The following is a 14,827-nucleotide window of genomic DNA, read 5'->3' as shown; positions in this document are numbered from 1 at the left end:
AACAATCCATAATGCTATTTTGCATTTGATATCGGATCGTTATTGGAATCGATACGTTTCATTGTGTATCAGCTTGCAAATTGTCGAAACGTAGCTGCCAAGTAATAAACCTTTCGTTGCAGATTGAATAAATGAATATATACGGGGTTACGTTTGTTTTTATTATCGGCTATTCCATGATGATGGATTCGGCGTTAGGTATATAATTACATTGATGTGCATATAAATAGAGAAACGTTCATTATTTTTGTTCTATAGCGTAGAATTTAAGAATAGATTAAATTTATAACTTGACGAGCCTTACAGGCGAGGTACATATTTGAAAGTTACTTATATTTGAGACATTGAGAGCGAAAGTAGACTAACTACAAACGAAATTAAACGGATAGAACGTAATAAAGTAAACGAAATTCTAGTTATAGAAGATCGAACAAGGATCTATAGTCTTTCATCTATTTCAAGATTCGTGTACGATAATAATATTTGCTCACGTACACGGGCAGACGGAATTTTTGAACGCTAATATCATGCGTCACCATTTTCGGCGAGCTCGAATCGCCGCTGCAATCGAATCAGACTTTCCATCGCATTAGGAAACAATAATAGGTATTTTATTCCGGTAACGAACCAGTTAATTTCCAAATGGACGCATTACCATTGCGAGTTGATTTATTAAACATTGGCTTATTGCGGGTTGTTTACGAGTTGACTCATTGAACATTGGCTTATAATTTTACACTGTGTTTACCGAGTTGCGCGAGATAAAAACGAAAATATGTATAATATTAGGTTAAGTAAAAAGTTCTGAGCGTTTTTCGCTAGATGTCTTTAGTGAGCCATATCTCACGATGTGCACATCGCATCGAGTCATAGTATACACCGATTTCAAGGTGATATTACGCATCAAAAAGGTTCTTTGTCAGTTTTGTGTTCGGTGAAGCCAGTTGTGTGTTACAGCGTTCGAAAATGGAGATAAAAAAAGAGAAAATTCGATACATTCTTCAGTACCACTACGACCAAGGTGAAAAGGCGGAGCAGGCGGCCAAAAAAATTTGTGCTGTTTATGGACCCAGTACAGTATCGAATGCAACAGCAAAGCGGTGGTTCCAACGATTCCGTTCTGGTAATATGGACGTCGAAGATGAGGCACGCTCTGGTAGGCCAATCGTCGAAAATGTGGATAAAATCATGGAAATCGTCGAGTCGGACCGGCATGTGAGCACTTATTCCATTGCCCAGGAACTGAAGATTAGCCAGAAAACCGTTTGGAACCATTTGCATAAGGCTGGTCTCAAGAAGAAGCTCGACGTATGGGTGCCACATGAATTGACGCAAAAGAACCTTTTGGACCGAATTGATGCCTGCGATTCTTTGTTGAGACGTAACGAAATCGACCCATTTTTGAAGCGGATGGTGACTGGCGATGAAAAATGGGTCACATACGAGAACAACAGCCGAAAAAGATCGTGGTCCAATCGCGGTGGGCCGGCCCAAACGATCGCCAAGCGTGGATTAACGGCCAAGAAGGTTTTATTGTGTGTTTGGTGGGATTGGAAGGGAATCATCCATTATGAGCTGCTCCCATCGGGGCAAACACTTAATTCGGACCTCTATTGTCAACAACTGACCAGACTGAAGCAGGCGATCGACCAGAAGCGGCCAGAATTGGCCAATAGGAAAGGTGTTGTGTTCCATCAAGACAACGCCAGGCCGCACACATCTTTAACGACGCGTCAGAAGCTCCGAGAGCTTGGCTGGGAGGTTCTATCGCATCCGCCGTACAGTCCAGACCTGGCACCAAGCGATTATCACCTTTTTAAGTTTTTGCAAAATTTTCTTGATGGTACAAAACTGGCCTCAAGAGAGGCTTGTGAAAATGAGCTGGTCAAGTTTTTTACCAATAGGGACGAGGACTTCTTCAACCGCGGAATTATGAAATTGCCTTCAAAATGGACAAAAGTAATCGAACAAAACGGCGCATATTTAATCTAAATCGAATAATCTTGACTATGTTAATTTCATCGTCGAAATAAAGCGAAAAAGCGCTCAGAACTTTTTACTTCACCTAATATGTCTTTGAACTATAAATATTCAAGCAGACGATAATTCTCTTCCTCTCTTTCTTTCCCGTTTACGAAAGTGAAAAATTATTTCGAAGAAATGTTCGTTGAAATTAATTCCACTGTTTATTTGTTATATTATATAAATTAAATCATACGTTAATGGAGATTTATTTCCTCTAAATATTATTAACGAACGTTGTATTTCGTCTATTCTCTATACTTTTGTATATTTAAATTTCCTAAAATTCCAGTTCTTTATACAGTTCGTTGAATTTTCTAAAGGCGCACAGTTTCGTGAGCAATTTTATAAACACGAAACAAATCTTTTTAGCTTGGCCTTTGTACTTTTATCACGTTCCGTATCTATGCTAGCCGAATTGATAAAAATTCCCAGAAAATCTACAAAAACTGGAATCTCGAAAGATTCGAACTGGCCTTTTTCGTTCGATGAAATTCTCTTCTCTATTTTCTATGCAGATTTTCCAGCTTCTTTTTCGACGAAATCGCACATCGATATCGCGGAAATTCCTGAAAATTCCCTTCGATGAAATTGATACAATTTTGCGCCTGTACATCGAATTGATTAGAATTCACAAACAAGTACTATTAAATATAAGAATACAATTAGGTCGAAGACATATTCGAACGTGTATAAAATATACGTAAAACGTGCATTGAACGGTGAATAAAGCGTTAACGTGTTGATTTCAGGCTAGGCATATCGATTGATCCTTCGAAGAATTTCGATAGAGGCGAGTGAGTCAGTGGAACGATGCATAATAAATCAGACTTAAAAGAGGCGAACGCGCCTGGCTAGTAGAAAGGCTTAAATTTAATCGGACAGGACGCAGAGGACCATTTGACCTCCGCGAAATTCGTTTAACCAGAGCTGCAAATTGGAAACTTGGTATTACATGCAAATTCAAAGCGCTTTAGACTATTCGATTAATTAATTTTCGTTGCGTATTTATTATCGGTATTAAACGATGAAATTAGTACAATAACGATGTTTACGGATTCAAGCTCGAGGTCGATTCTCGTCGTAATTATGATGCAAAAGAGATTTCGCAAAATCGATATTCCTTCGTATCTCATTGTATTGGAAACATCGACGGATGTTAATAAGAACGAGAACACGTTTTCGCGTTAAATGCACGTTTGTTCTCGCATAAAATGTCCTGTCGCAATTTTCCGCTTATATTTAATTTATGTCGCAACTTTCGATCTCACCGTGCATTTTCCTGTGATTCGCGAAATTGTAACACGATGAAAACAGCAAAAAAGCAAGGGGCGGGTGGAGCAACGAACGTATATTCGTTTCCAGCCAGGAAATTGGCTTCGTCGTACTGGAAGCGTCTGCATGTTTCCATAAATCTCTGTTCGTAAGTTGAAATTGAAGTTAATTCATAAAATCATTAGAAGATTATCAAAAACACGTGTTTAGAATCCTTCGTATCATAATTAACGATTTCGTTAATTGCATATAATTATATCAAACATTTTTCTTCTCCTTATTCGATTCGCTGCTTCTCTCACTGCTTCGATTGATTTTGTCTATTCAAACCAATTAAAGATTCGTTATTACGAATGGTTCTATCGATCCAACCAAGCAAACACAAACGAGGAAGTTTTATAGACCCGATAAATTGACACGTTATTTGTATAATTATGCAACGAAGATTGTCTTCAAGGCAATAATTAGAAAGGAAGACAGACATCTGTATACAAGTAGCGAGGTCAAATACCGAGGTGAAGACGACTCTCTAATTATTTTGAGCAGTGTAGTTGTCGTTATTTGATTCTATCGTTATTCTATAAACGATTCTTCCATCCAGATTTCGTAGAAATTTTTCTATCCCTAGCCAGCTCGTTACAATTCTTTTGATATCAGAGAATTTTGAAAATCAACGCACGTAATTCTCCATTGATTCACTACCAAGCTCGTTAAAACGACAGGTTGTATTTAATTGTACAACTGCTAAAAACATGCAAATACTGGTGGCAAAATTAACGTTGACTGTTACTGAAACGGAAATATAATTACATTTACCCCACCTATACATTTTCATTACGTATAGTACAACGTACGTGTTTCGATATATACTATGAATCGATTGTTCTAACGTTAACTTAATATACGTAGACAAAACATTTCCATAACTCTTGCGAACAATTCCTTCAAATCTTTACCATGTATCTCCAAGTATTCTCTTACACAAATACAAAATTCCAACCTATTGATCATTTATCTCACGATCTAGATTATCACGTTTCATGTATACAAAGCCAGTAGATGTCTTAATCCTAATGATCGGAAATGTTCCGATACACAAACTTGCGCACTGTGTACGTACATACATATGTTTTATGTATACAAATTCAGTAGATATCCTGATCCTTCTAATCAGAAATGTTCATATATATATATATGTAGTTGTGTATTATGTACGCTTATACGTTTCATACATACAAACTCGCTAGTTATCCTAATCCTCATGACCAGAAATGTTCATATACTGTACACAGTACGCACATATGTGCTCGTGCAGCTCGTCCATGTATCGGTGGGAGCGCGAGAATGTACCAATTCACCGTTAACCATGGCCTTAGGGCTTCCGTGTTTCAATCTGAGCAGAGGAGTACCGGCGGATGTGCATCTCGCGGCAAGATTAAGGCACGTACACATCGCGCGAATCTGGGCCTCGTGAGTGTGCTTCCTCGCGAGAAAATACGCTCCGCCGGAAGATACGAAACGAACCAACGATTTCTCCGAATCGTTACGTTTTCTCCATCTCCGTGTCCCTCCGTGCTAGAGAGGTTCGTCGATGAACGTCCCAAAGAATTTTCGTATCGTTCGATAACGCTGGAAAGTGAAGATATCGGCGAAAAAAACGAGCATCGTGTTGTACAGGCTGTTTCAAAATATATCGCATATACGTAGCGGGCATTTACGTGGCCATTGAGATTTATTTTTCTTCAATGTGTAGGCGTGGTTTAATTTTCCAATGGAAACGTTTGTACGTGGGAAACAAATGCACGATGAATGTATTTATGCAGGCGTAGATTGATCCCACGCATTCTCTAAACGAATTTGACATTTTTTTATGGGTCACATGGCATAAGTTTAATCATGAAGATAGACTTCATCGTGTAATTTAATTGTCAAAAGAGTCTAGATCGGTGGAATTGTAATTACCGGTGGATTAAAAATTATTATCAGGAAGATCTGAATGCAAAAGGTAGCGAATATCGATGCTAATCCATAAATGTACAGTGTTTTCGACGACTTACAAAACGATTATCTCTTTATCCTCGAAATTTTCTGCGTCTCTGATTTCACGTATAAAAAGTAGGTATTTTCGATTCTTTATGGGAAATTTGACAGGCTGATATTTTAGAAAATTCAAATCCACTCGACTGGATCTCACAAAGTTATGAATAAAATTTCTAGATGTCGAGGAAATGATAGAGGAGGAACGAAAGGCGGATGACGTATTATAATGATAGATACGATGACGACATGACTGCTACCTACTGCTAACATAATGACTGATATCTTCGTGGTATTCTTACTTTGTTACTGGCAGGGCTTTTATTAGGAGGACGATTAAATGTAATTTATTCGTTTCAACAGTTACGTGTTTGCAATGGAATTTCGTTGAGAAGGAATTGTGAAAGAATGGCGAAGATAAAAAGGCAACGACAAGGTAACAATATACGGAACAACTATAGCTGATCAGATTTGTTTGTATTTTCGGCGTTAAATTGAGAGTAGAAGATCAAAGTTTCTAGATAATTTGCGTTTAGAATGAAATTACACACTTGTTCACGTTACACAGGTTGGAATTTCTCGTCTTTCTACTTGATACATTCTTTTGTGATTTACCATTAACCCTTCACACAGTGTAACTAACAGAGACTCAGGCAAGCTGTTAAATATAGCGTACTATAAATTTCACATCTTAAATGTCATCATTAAACTGTGTATTTTTATGCGTTTATGGGAAGTTTGAAGGCACAGAATGTACGCAAAACGCAAAGATATTTCAAATATTCAAATCATAGTATTCGTTATAATATTTAGTAAGTAAAACAACTATCTACCTAGGTTCCATTTTTTAAATTATACTCATAAATATCGCAATCTAGTCATTATGTGTAACGTCAATTATTATCATTTATTTTCTAGAAAAAGGTGATTAGTTTTAAAGTCGTTCGTTCTAAATTCTTCGTTGCTTTATTATATCATCAAAAGATTGCAACGAAATTCTCCAAGCTGATAGGAATTTTCTTGCGTTCAGCTGTCAGATCAATGAAAATATTTTCGATACTTCAAATTTTAGAGAAAATATATTACTGAATTAATAGGGTATCACGGTCTGGTATCATATAGTTATCAACATCCAGGCTTCCTGGTAAATTATATCCATTTGCAAGGTATAATATATTTCGACGAAGTCAGCGTCAGTGTGTCATTTCATCCGTAATTAAGCTAGCCGCAATGTTGATGAAACGTCGGAATAGATTTCGCAAAAGTATACAGTTTATATCAGAAAGCTTCGTTTTTGGATACAAATATGATAATAATTTTTAGAAACGATTAAATTTGTATTATAAATCTCGCGAAAATGATGGTGTTTGTAAATAAAACAAAAGTTCTGTATGTTGTAAATTATTGAAAGCTAATTTTAAATTACTATAAACTAAATAGATAAAATCTATTTTGAAAAATATCAGTTTTCTGTAATTTTTTCGAATGTTATCTTTCCCGAGTAAACAAATTGCAAATAATAATTAAATTGATAAAAAGTACGAGGTAAGAATATGCTTATTAGAAAATTACAAAATGCAAATATTCTTAGTAAAAGATAGAACAGTAGAAGCAAAGCTATACTTACTCAGGAAGTATGGAATAACCTTGGAATTATTGATTGCCCAGTGACATTGACACTGATTAGCACTTAAAGATCGTCCACAGCTTTCTTCTATTATTAGCTGATTATCTGATCAATTAAAACATCGTGTCTATTGGAAACCACTCTCTAAAAAAAGCCCACGGATACTCTAAATATTTCCAAAATACTCGTATTCTGACATTAGTACGTTCCATTCACTAAGCAAAGTACATTCTAACACTGGCAAAACGTGCAAACAATCTTTAAGAAATTAACGCTCGAAAACCTTCTTCGGCCGCAGTAAAAATGACCGCATAATAAGAATTCGCGAACAATCGCACAAAATACCAGACTTTATCTGTACGATAACAACGACGACACGGTAATAGCGCGGAAATGTTTCCTATTGTTCTTCCTGCTTAACGAATCGCCTTCGTTTTTCATTTTCAACGCATAAAAGACACGCTTAATATATCTTCCTAATTTCTTCAGGGACAAATTTATTAATTTTTGAAAAATATAGTTACTTCTACTCTTCCGAGGAACGCACGTGGCGAATGGATATTGACGTGGTTCAGTATATCTCTGAATATTTTTACGATGTCAAGTTTCACTATCGTTTAATTTATCGCTTACCATACCGAAACCTATGTACGTTGAATAAATTGAATTTTCCTAGTAATTAGACTCATCGTTCTACACAGCTGATAAAACTATGACGAGAAATATTGGGTTGACAACTAAGTGATTGGGATTTTGTCAATACTACCTAATGACAAAATCCGCAATCACTTAGTTGCCAACCCAATATACAGGGTGGTTGGTAACTGGTGGTACAAGGGGGTGATTTGTTTTCGAGAAAATCGACTTTGAATTTTCGCTCGGTACGCGGTTATAACGGATCTTACTGTAGATCGTTGTCTCGATGGAAAAATTAAAAAAAAAAAAAATTTTATTCTATATTTTCGACTCCTTCTTTCGCGTAGAATCACCCCCTTTCCGCTTGTACCACCAGTTACCAACCACCCTGTATAAGGCAACGATCTCTCAAACACCATAATGTTCGAATAAAGTTACTATGATCCGAAACGTGTATTCTTACATTATTAGAATTTGAAATATATTTTGAAGTAAATAACTCAACAAGAGGATCATCTATCGATCATGGCAATATCTTTTGAATGGAAGAGTATACATATACGTACCCAGTATCCTTATCCTTTAGTTAGTTATCCTTTAAGCGGTTAAAGAAAGAAGGAAGGAAGGAATAAAAATCAGTAGAACACGAACTTCGTCGCGGAAAACGCGTATTGCGAATTGCACGGTCGCGAACGTAATGAAATATTATCGGCACGCCTTGAGCGCCGTTAACGATCCATAGAGGCCGATGGGTTCCCGATCATCGACTTCTTTCGCAAACCGTCGATGCAGGGACAATTCGTTTCTCTTCGATAGTCGCGATCGACCATCTTGCCAACGTTAATTATACTCAAACGTTAGTGAAGATATATGACGCGGCCGATTAATAACGATCCTAGACAATGCTCAATTTATGGCTCGTAGGAGACAACGCTTTTAACGACATTGGTACGCCCCGTTGCGAATGCTGCTCGATGGATCATGGTCTTCCATCGTTTTTCATGGAATAGGTACACTGGAATATCCTTTTTACAGCGATTGCCCATGGAGAGGTATTTAAGTTATTTAAGTTAATTTAAGTTATTGGCTTGTCCCATCGAAAACTTCTTCGTTTCTCGGTGTTTTAAAGCACTTGAAAGGAGGACGATGAAATTGTTTGATTTCCAAATTTTCAAATTCTCCAATATTCGAGTCTTCGAACGGTCGAACGTACGGATGACAACTGAGAAACTGGGTGTTCGTGAGAAGCACGAAGATATCGACCATTCTGAATCTTCGAATCCACGATGTAACGAGAGTACCTTTCGTCGAGAAATGCGCACCTTGTGAGGTTCGATAAAATACGAGCGATCATAGGCGTCGTATCTTGTCAGCTATAAATTCGCTACCTCGTGTCGATTTGTTGGTCTCTCAGTTCGTTCGAAAGTCGATGGCAATAGGATGAGAGTGTTCCTTCTCTTCCGAAACGGAGGATTCGCGGAGAAAGGGAGAAAATAAGCGAAAGTGGTAATTGAAAAACGAGGCATGGGTTAGCTAGAAAGAGAGGGTGAGAGAGAGAGAGAGAGAAACGAATAAACGAGAAATGGAAATAGGAGAAAAAGCGTTACACATAGCAGAAAAAGGAATAGAACGGTAAGGAGAACGATCGAAAGTAGTCGATACTAGCAATGCACAGACACGTCGAGGAGGAGAAATAATATTTACAAATGCGATAATTTTCCCACAGGAAGCGATACATCGAAGACGATCTTATACGAATTATACTTCGGGATAGAGGAAAGTTCAGTGCATACGATTATGTTTCTCGGTGTAGAAAGTTTCGCGAGGAGCATTTCTCGCGTTCTATCTTCTCGTACACGATGCAATATATCACCGTGCGATAGTTATCGCGAATCGATAAAATTTACGCGAATTTCATCTCCGATATTACGGTTCTCGAATTTTGACATTTTAGAATCGTCTCGTGTTCGACTTTCGTTGATTTTCAAATTATCAAGTATCGAATTTTCAAGTACGAAATTTTCTGATGTTCAAACGCGAAATTTTCTAACTTTTAAATTTAGAAGTTCCCAAATTACGAAATATCCAACCATGCAAATATTCAAATCTCCAAGTATTCAAACTCTCGAATATTTAAGTTTCTCAAATTTCCAAATTGTAAGGTTTTCTAACTCTCGAATCCTCAAGATTTGTAATCATTGTGTTGTTAAATCCTCGAAACTTTTAACGCTCGAGTTCCTAAATTCTCAAATTTCATGACTTTCGCGTTCGAAGAATTCCAAATTGTTTAACGTTTAAACGTCCAAACTTTCGGCAAGACCGAAGCACAATTATGAACGTGATACGTTGTCATACTCACTTTGCAGCCCTCGCAGCTGGTTACGCCGTAATGATAACCGCTCGCTTTGTCACCGCAAACTCTACAGGCCACGAAACTCTTCGCGGGCGTCGAACTGTTCGAATCGGCAGCCGCGTAATGTTGCTCTGGAAAACAAAGCAGACAGAGCTACGTTATGTAACGTGATCGTCATCCGTAAAACTAGGTAAACGTTCTGCCAAATGTATCTCTATTCCTTCTTGGAAGGAAGAAATCTATACGAAAACTTTGTCTATAATGACGAGAAACAAATTGCACAGAGTACACGATGATTTATTTCATTTATTTTAATATTTTATCTGATATTTCATAGCAGTTCTGATAAATCTTTCATATATTTCCGCCTACCTTTTATTCTATTCAGTTTTAACGGCGTCGGCTATTGTAATCGTTGAAATGACATTAGAGCTTGTATCGCGATAATTTAATATAATAGTTTCCTGCTCTGTTGTACAATCCCCTTTTTATCAGAATCAAATAATTTAATAAATTGTAGATTTTTCGAAGCACTTAAGAATTCTGATTTTTTCCAATTAAACATATAAAAATATTTGCAAGTACTTAAAAAACACATGATAACATTTATCTGAGGTATACACAGATGCTTAAAAATATTCTTGTTTCATATAGGTCGCATATAATTCGCGATCGAAGCATAAAAACAGCTTACGGATCGTAATGTGTCGTGCAATGTTATGAATTAAACATAAGCAGGATAGCGTCGTTAATTATCCGTTGTTTAAGATGTCATTAGCGTGGAGTCGAGCATTAACATTTAACGATACAGTTGGACTAATTGTGAGTGGTTAAACGAAACGTAATAAATTTTCTCGCATTAACGTCATATCATTATTTTCGGACTGCAATAGTCGTATCATCTCCTCCGCATCGTAACCTCGTTTCGCTGGAAAATATATCTATGTAATCCAACAGAGAAGGAGGTAAGAAACATTCTTATATTCTCTGATCATCGATTCAATACGTTCTCCAAACGAACCTCGTCGAATCGCTCGTAAACATGCTTCTGAATGTCGAGTTTCCACGCGATCATCGCCGATTCGAGCGCAACGGACGAGATCACGGCTCGCCTTCCTTCTTTCTAACGACCAAAAAACGAGCACAAAGCGCGTGGAGCTAACGGAATCGCTTCTCGATGGAAATGGTCACGCGTACACAGACTCCAGGGAGAAAGAACGGGGGGAAAAAAGGGCGACTATCGGTTCTAGCCAAATAGAGTCGAACAACGGCGAAACGAAGATAGACGCAGGGAAACAGCGAGAAATACAGAGATAAAGGAAGTCGCACGGACAAACGGACTAGGAGAAAGTGAGATGAATCGACCAGATACAGACATTTGAGATAAACGCGAGAAATAAAGGACAATTATACGAGCAACGGACGAGTCGCATAGACAAAGAGGATGAAAAAGGACAGGATAGAAGACTGTTAATTCTAATCAAATAAAATCGAAAACCAACGGAACACAGACAAACGGGTAGCAACAGACGGACTGAGAAAGACAGCGAATGTCCAACAGAACGAAATAGAAGGAAACACGGAACAAGGTAAGAGCAAGAGAAGGGAAGAACAGGACGAAGAACCGAATCGATTCTATTCGAATAAAATGGAACACCGATCAAACAAAGATAAAAATACGAGATCAGAAGGAACAACAAAAATACCGGATACTGTCAGACAGGCTAAAATAAGGGAAGGCCAGGATTAAAGAAGGAAAGGAGAAGAAATATGTTGGAAGTGTATGTACAAAGAAGAGTGGCGTCGTGTCAGGACGACGATGGTACGAGAACCACGTTCGTCCGAGGCACGGGCTGGTTTCTTCCATTGGACGAGGAACAGGCCCGTTGCATCCATAATGCAACGACGGTCGGGAACGCCACCGAGGAAGGGAACAGGCTGCTGCTCCTGCTGGCGCGAGGCTCGCAGCCACACGCGGTGGTTCGTGTAACGGAAAGCTCGCGTCACCGTTACAGAGAGAACACACCACACGACCTAGGGAGAACAGCGAGAGGAAGAACGAGCGGACGAGACGAGCGGAGCGAAGAGGGAAGGAAAAGAAAAAGGAAGAGGAAAAAGGCGAAACGGGGCCGTCCGCAAAGGGAGTGCACAGGGAACCGTATAGGAGTAGTCCGCAACATTATATATACCGTTGGACTCTCGTTGGAAACCCCTGCCAGAAGACGTGTCGTTACGTGGCCAGGGGTTAGACAGAGATCGATAGACAGAGAGAAAGACTGATGAAAGGAAGATGGCGGCGAGAAGAAGCAGCGACGATGGGAAGGATGGATAGGAGAAGTACGCTGTGCAAAAGGGAGCAAGAAGAGTATAAGAGACCGAGCAAGGAGCAGTGTAGTTGATCGTAGCGTCTGGAAACGGGGCCCGATCGCCGGCACTGTATTCCGGCCACCGATGCGATTTTATGAAGCCCGTAACGCCATCGAACGGTACCGAAATTTTTCTACCGCGACAAAGACAATCACGGGAAGGACAATCACTGTCGAGCACGAATCGTCCTCTTATTGCAAGTGCAACTATATATCATTCAAGTATAAAGTATGATAAGGGTAAAAATATGTTTTGTTTATTATTTGTCTGGAATGTACGCAGTGCATCTACGTTTGCAGGAACTGAAACCCAATCTGAAATTGATTTATCCGTATGAACCTGCAATTGTGCGATTTTAGAAATCTGTAATTAAGAAACAACTCGTACAACGCATTTGATATTGGAGATTTTGAACGGAACTCTTCCGGATGATTCCGGAAACTTTTTTGGATTTGTAATAAAAAAATACGCGAAACTAATCAATCTAGGAATAAAAAAGGAAAAAGGGTACTTTTTGGACAACTTTTATTTAAAAGTACGCCAGGGCGTGCGCGGTATGTCACCGGGCATCCGTAATAATTTTGATGTCGGACGACCATGTGACATATCGTGTATGTCATCCGAGTAAAATAGCGTTTCAGCTAAAATTTCAAAGAGATAAACGCGCAGGAGGTAACGATATTTATTTCAAGACTGAGAAAATTATGTAACACGTATGCAATTGGTATAAACGTGATTTATACTTGCAAACCAGAACAGACACAGGAAAAGTATAAAAATTTTACTAAAATATAGAAATACATTTACACATATGGTTAAACGAAAGAAAAATTGTTTAAAGTAATACGAATTTTAAATGATCGTCGCGATAATTTTTGGGAAAGCCTTCCAAATATAAACTTGGATTATCTCCGCAGCCAGTGTAAAAATAATTAATACTTTTCCGTATCCCTGGAGGTTTTCACTGAAAATACTGATAACATACGTGTGTTGCCGTTAAAAAAAATTGTAAAATAAAAATAACTTTAAAAAGCTAACTTTAGGAAGATCGCAGTGAATTTTCACACACGTCGATTTTCTGGTTTTATCGTCACCTTACGATTAAACAGCAGAATATTAATCAGACGTAATTGGAAATGGAAACGGTCTATCAGATTTAAAGAGGAATGTTTAGCCGACAAGTCGAAGTTTCGTGGAAGGTAAACGTAGCAATCATCGAGACAAGCTGTATTTTACTAGATTTTCCAAGAAGATAGATATTTCCAAGATTTCAAAGAACGCGAAAAAATACAGTGGATTACAAAAATTACACGAAAAAAACAGAATACAAATTTTCACTCGATCGATCGACAACGTACAAACTACAATTTTTAAACTATTTCTTTGGAAAAAATATAGCAAACGATTTTCTACGTTCTTCTCTTCTCTGTAAGCTTTATCATAGAGCTTTATTTATTTATTCTCTTTAAGCTGTAAGAAGATAGTAAGCACGACGTATTCAAGTGTTGAAAACTGTGCAGTAGTCAAGGCGACCCTGCCTAATCAACGGTGTGTGTATTCTTAAACGATCGAACGCCGTGCCAACACTCTCACACGTTCGCACGCCGATACATTGTAATTTATCGCGGTCCCGGATGGTCTGTAATTTCCAGGGACGATGGCGGAAGTGAACGCGCCACACCGCGCACGTAATGACGTATACTACACCACCGGTGAACCGAAGTTTTTCGGTGCTTCTTCATGGGAATTCGTTAAGGCGTACCGTATTAACGACGCCTTAAACGGTCGTGCACGAATAAATTTTCCCGCGTACCAAACTTTTTACCAGCGAGCTCGTTTCCGTCTTGGAACAACGAGATTCATCGCGGCCGAGCGTTCCACGTATGCAAATTAGACACGAAACGACGCTATCGTATTTCCCTACGTTGCATGTACTTTCCGCTGTTTTAATGCTTTTTTCCTTCCATCTTTTTGCCCCTTCCCCCTTCCCACTCCGATTATATTTGACAGAAGTGGCAGGATTTAGCCGAATTGATTCTCTTTGCGAGAGGCAAGTTGATTTTGTTTTTTTTAGCTTTTATAGAGATTTTTACCGTGAATTTTACTCGGCTCGTGTACACTGTCGTTCAAGAATACACGGACACTCGTTTATGTCTGACAGACTGTAACTTAATTGCCGAGATGGAAACGGGAAGATCCGGAACGATTTTATCCTTCGTTAAAATTGTCACGCAACGTTACAATGAAATTTTAGTTTGTATGTGTTAAGTGCGCGTTTCGGAGCTGTTTTATCGTTTAAAAGGATCACATTATTCTTAGTTTATATACAGGGTGGTTGGTAACTGGTGGTACAAGCGGAAAGGGGGTGATTCTACGCGAAAAAAGAAGTCGAAAATATAGAATACAAATTTTTCGTTCGAGGCTTTGTTTTCGAGAAAATCGACTTTGAATTTTCGTTCGGTACGCGTGCGGTTAAAGAAAAATTAAAAAAGATATATTTTCTATATTTT

General features: G+C 38.4%; 1 protein-coding gene across 3 annotated transcripts in view; it reads right to left on the bottom strand.

Moving 5' to 3' along the window:
* Positions 1-14,827, bottom strand: part of LOC117214736 (ecdysone-induced protein 78C) — a 141,078-nt gene that overhangs the window by 21,971 nt on the left and 104,280 nt on the right. For all 3 annotated transcript variants that reach the window (XR_004488928.1, XM_033461031.1, XM_033461030.1), the window contains one exon: positions 9,957-10,081. Coding sequence is in view for 2 of the 3 variants with exons in the window: in XM_033461031.1 (XP_033316922.1) it covers positions 9,957-10,081 (125 nt within the window). In the remaining variant the exon portion in view is untranslated. The remainder of the gene's footprint in view (positions 1-9,956; positions 10,082-14,827) is intronic.

This window comes from Bombus bifarius, unplaced genomic scaffold, assembly GCF_011952205.1.
Source record: "Bombus bifarius isolate JDL3187 unplaced genomic scaffold, Bbif_JDL3187 scf7180000009243, whole genome shotgun sequence".
Lineage (NCBI taxonomy): Eukaryota > Metazoa > Arthropoda > Insecta > Hymenoptera > Apidae > Bombus > Bombus bifarius.
The sequence above is the reverse complement of the archived record's forward strand: the minus strand, read 5'-3'. Positions and strand labels throughout refer to the sequence as shown.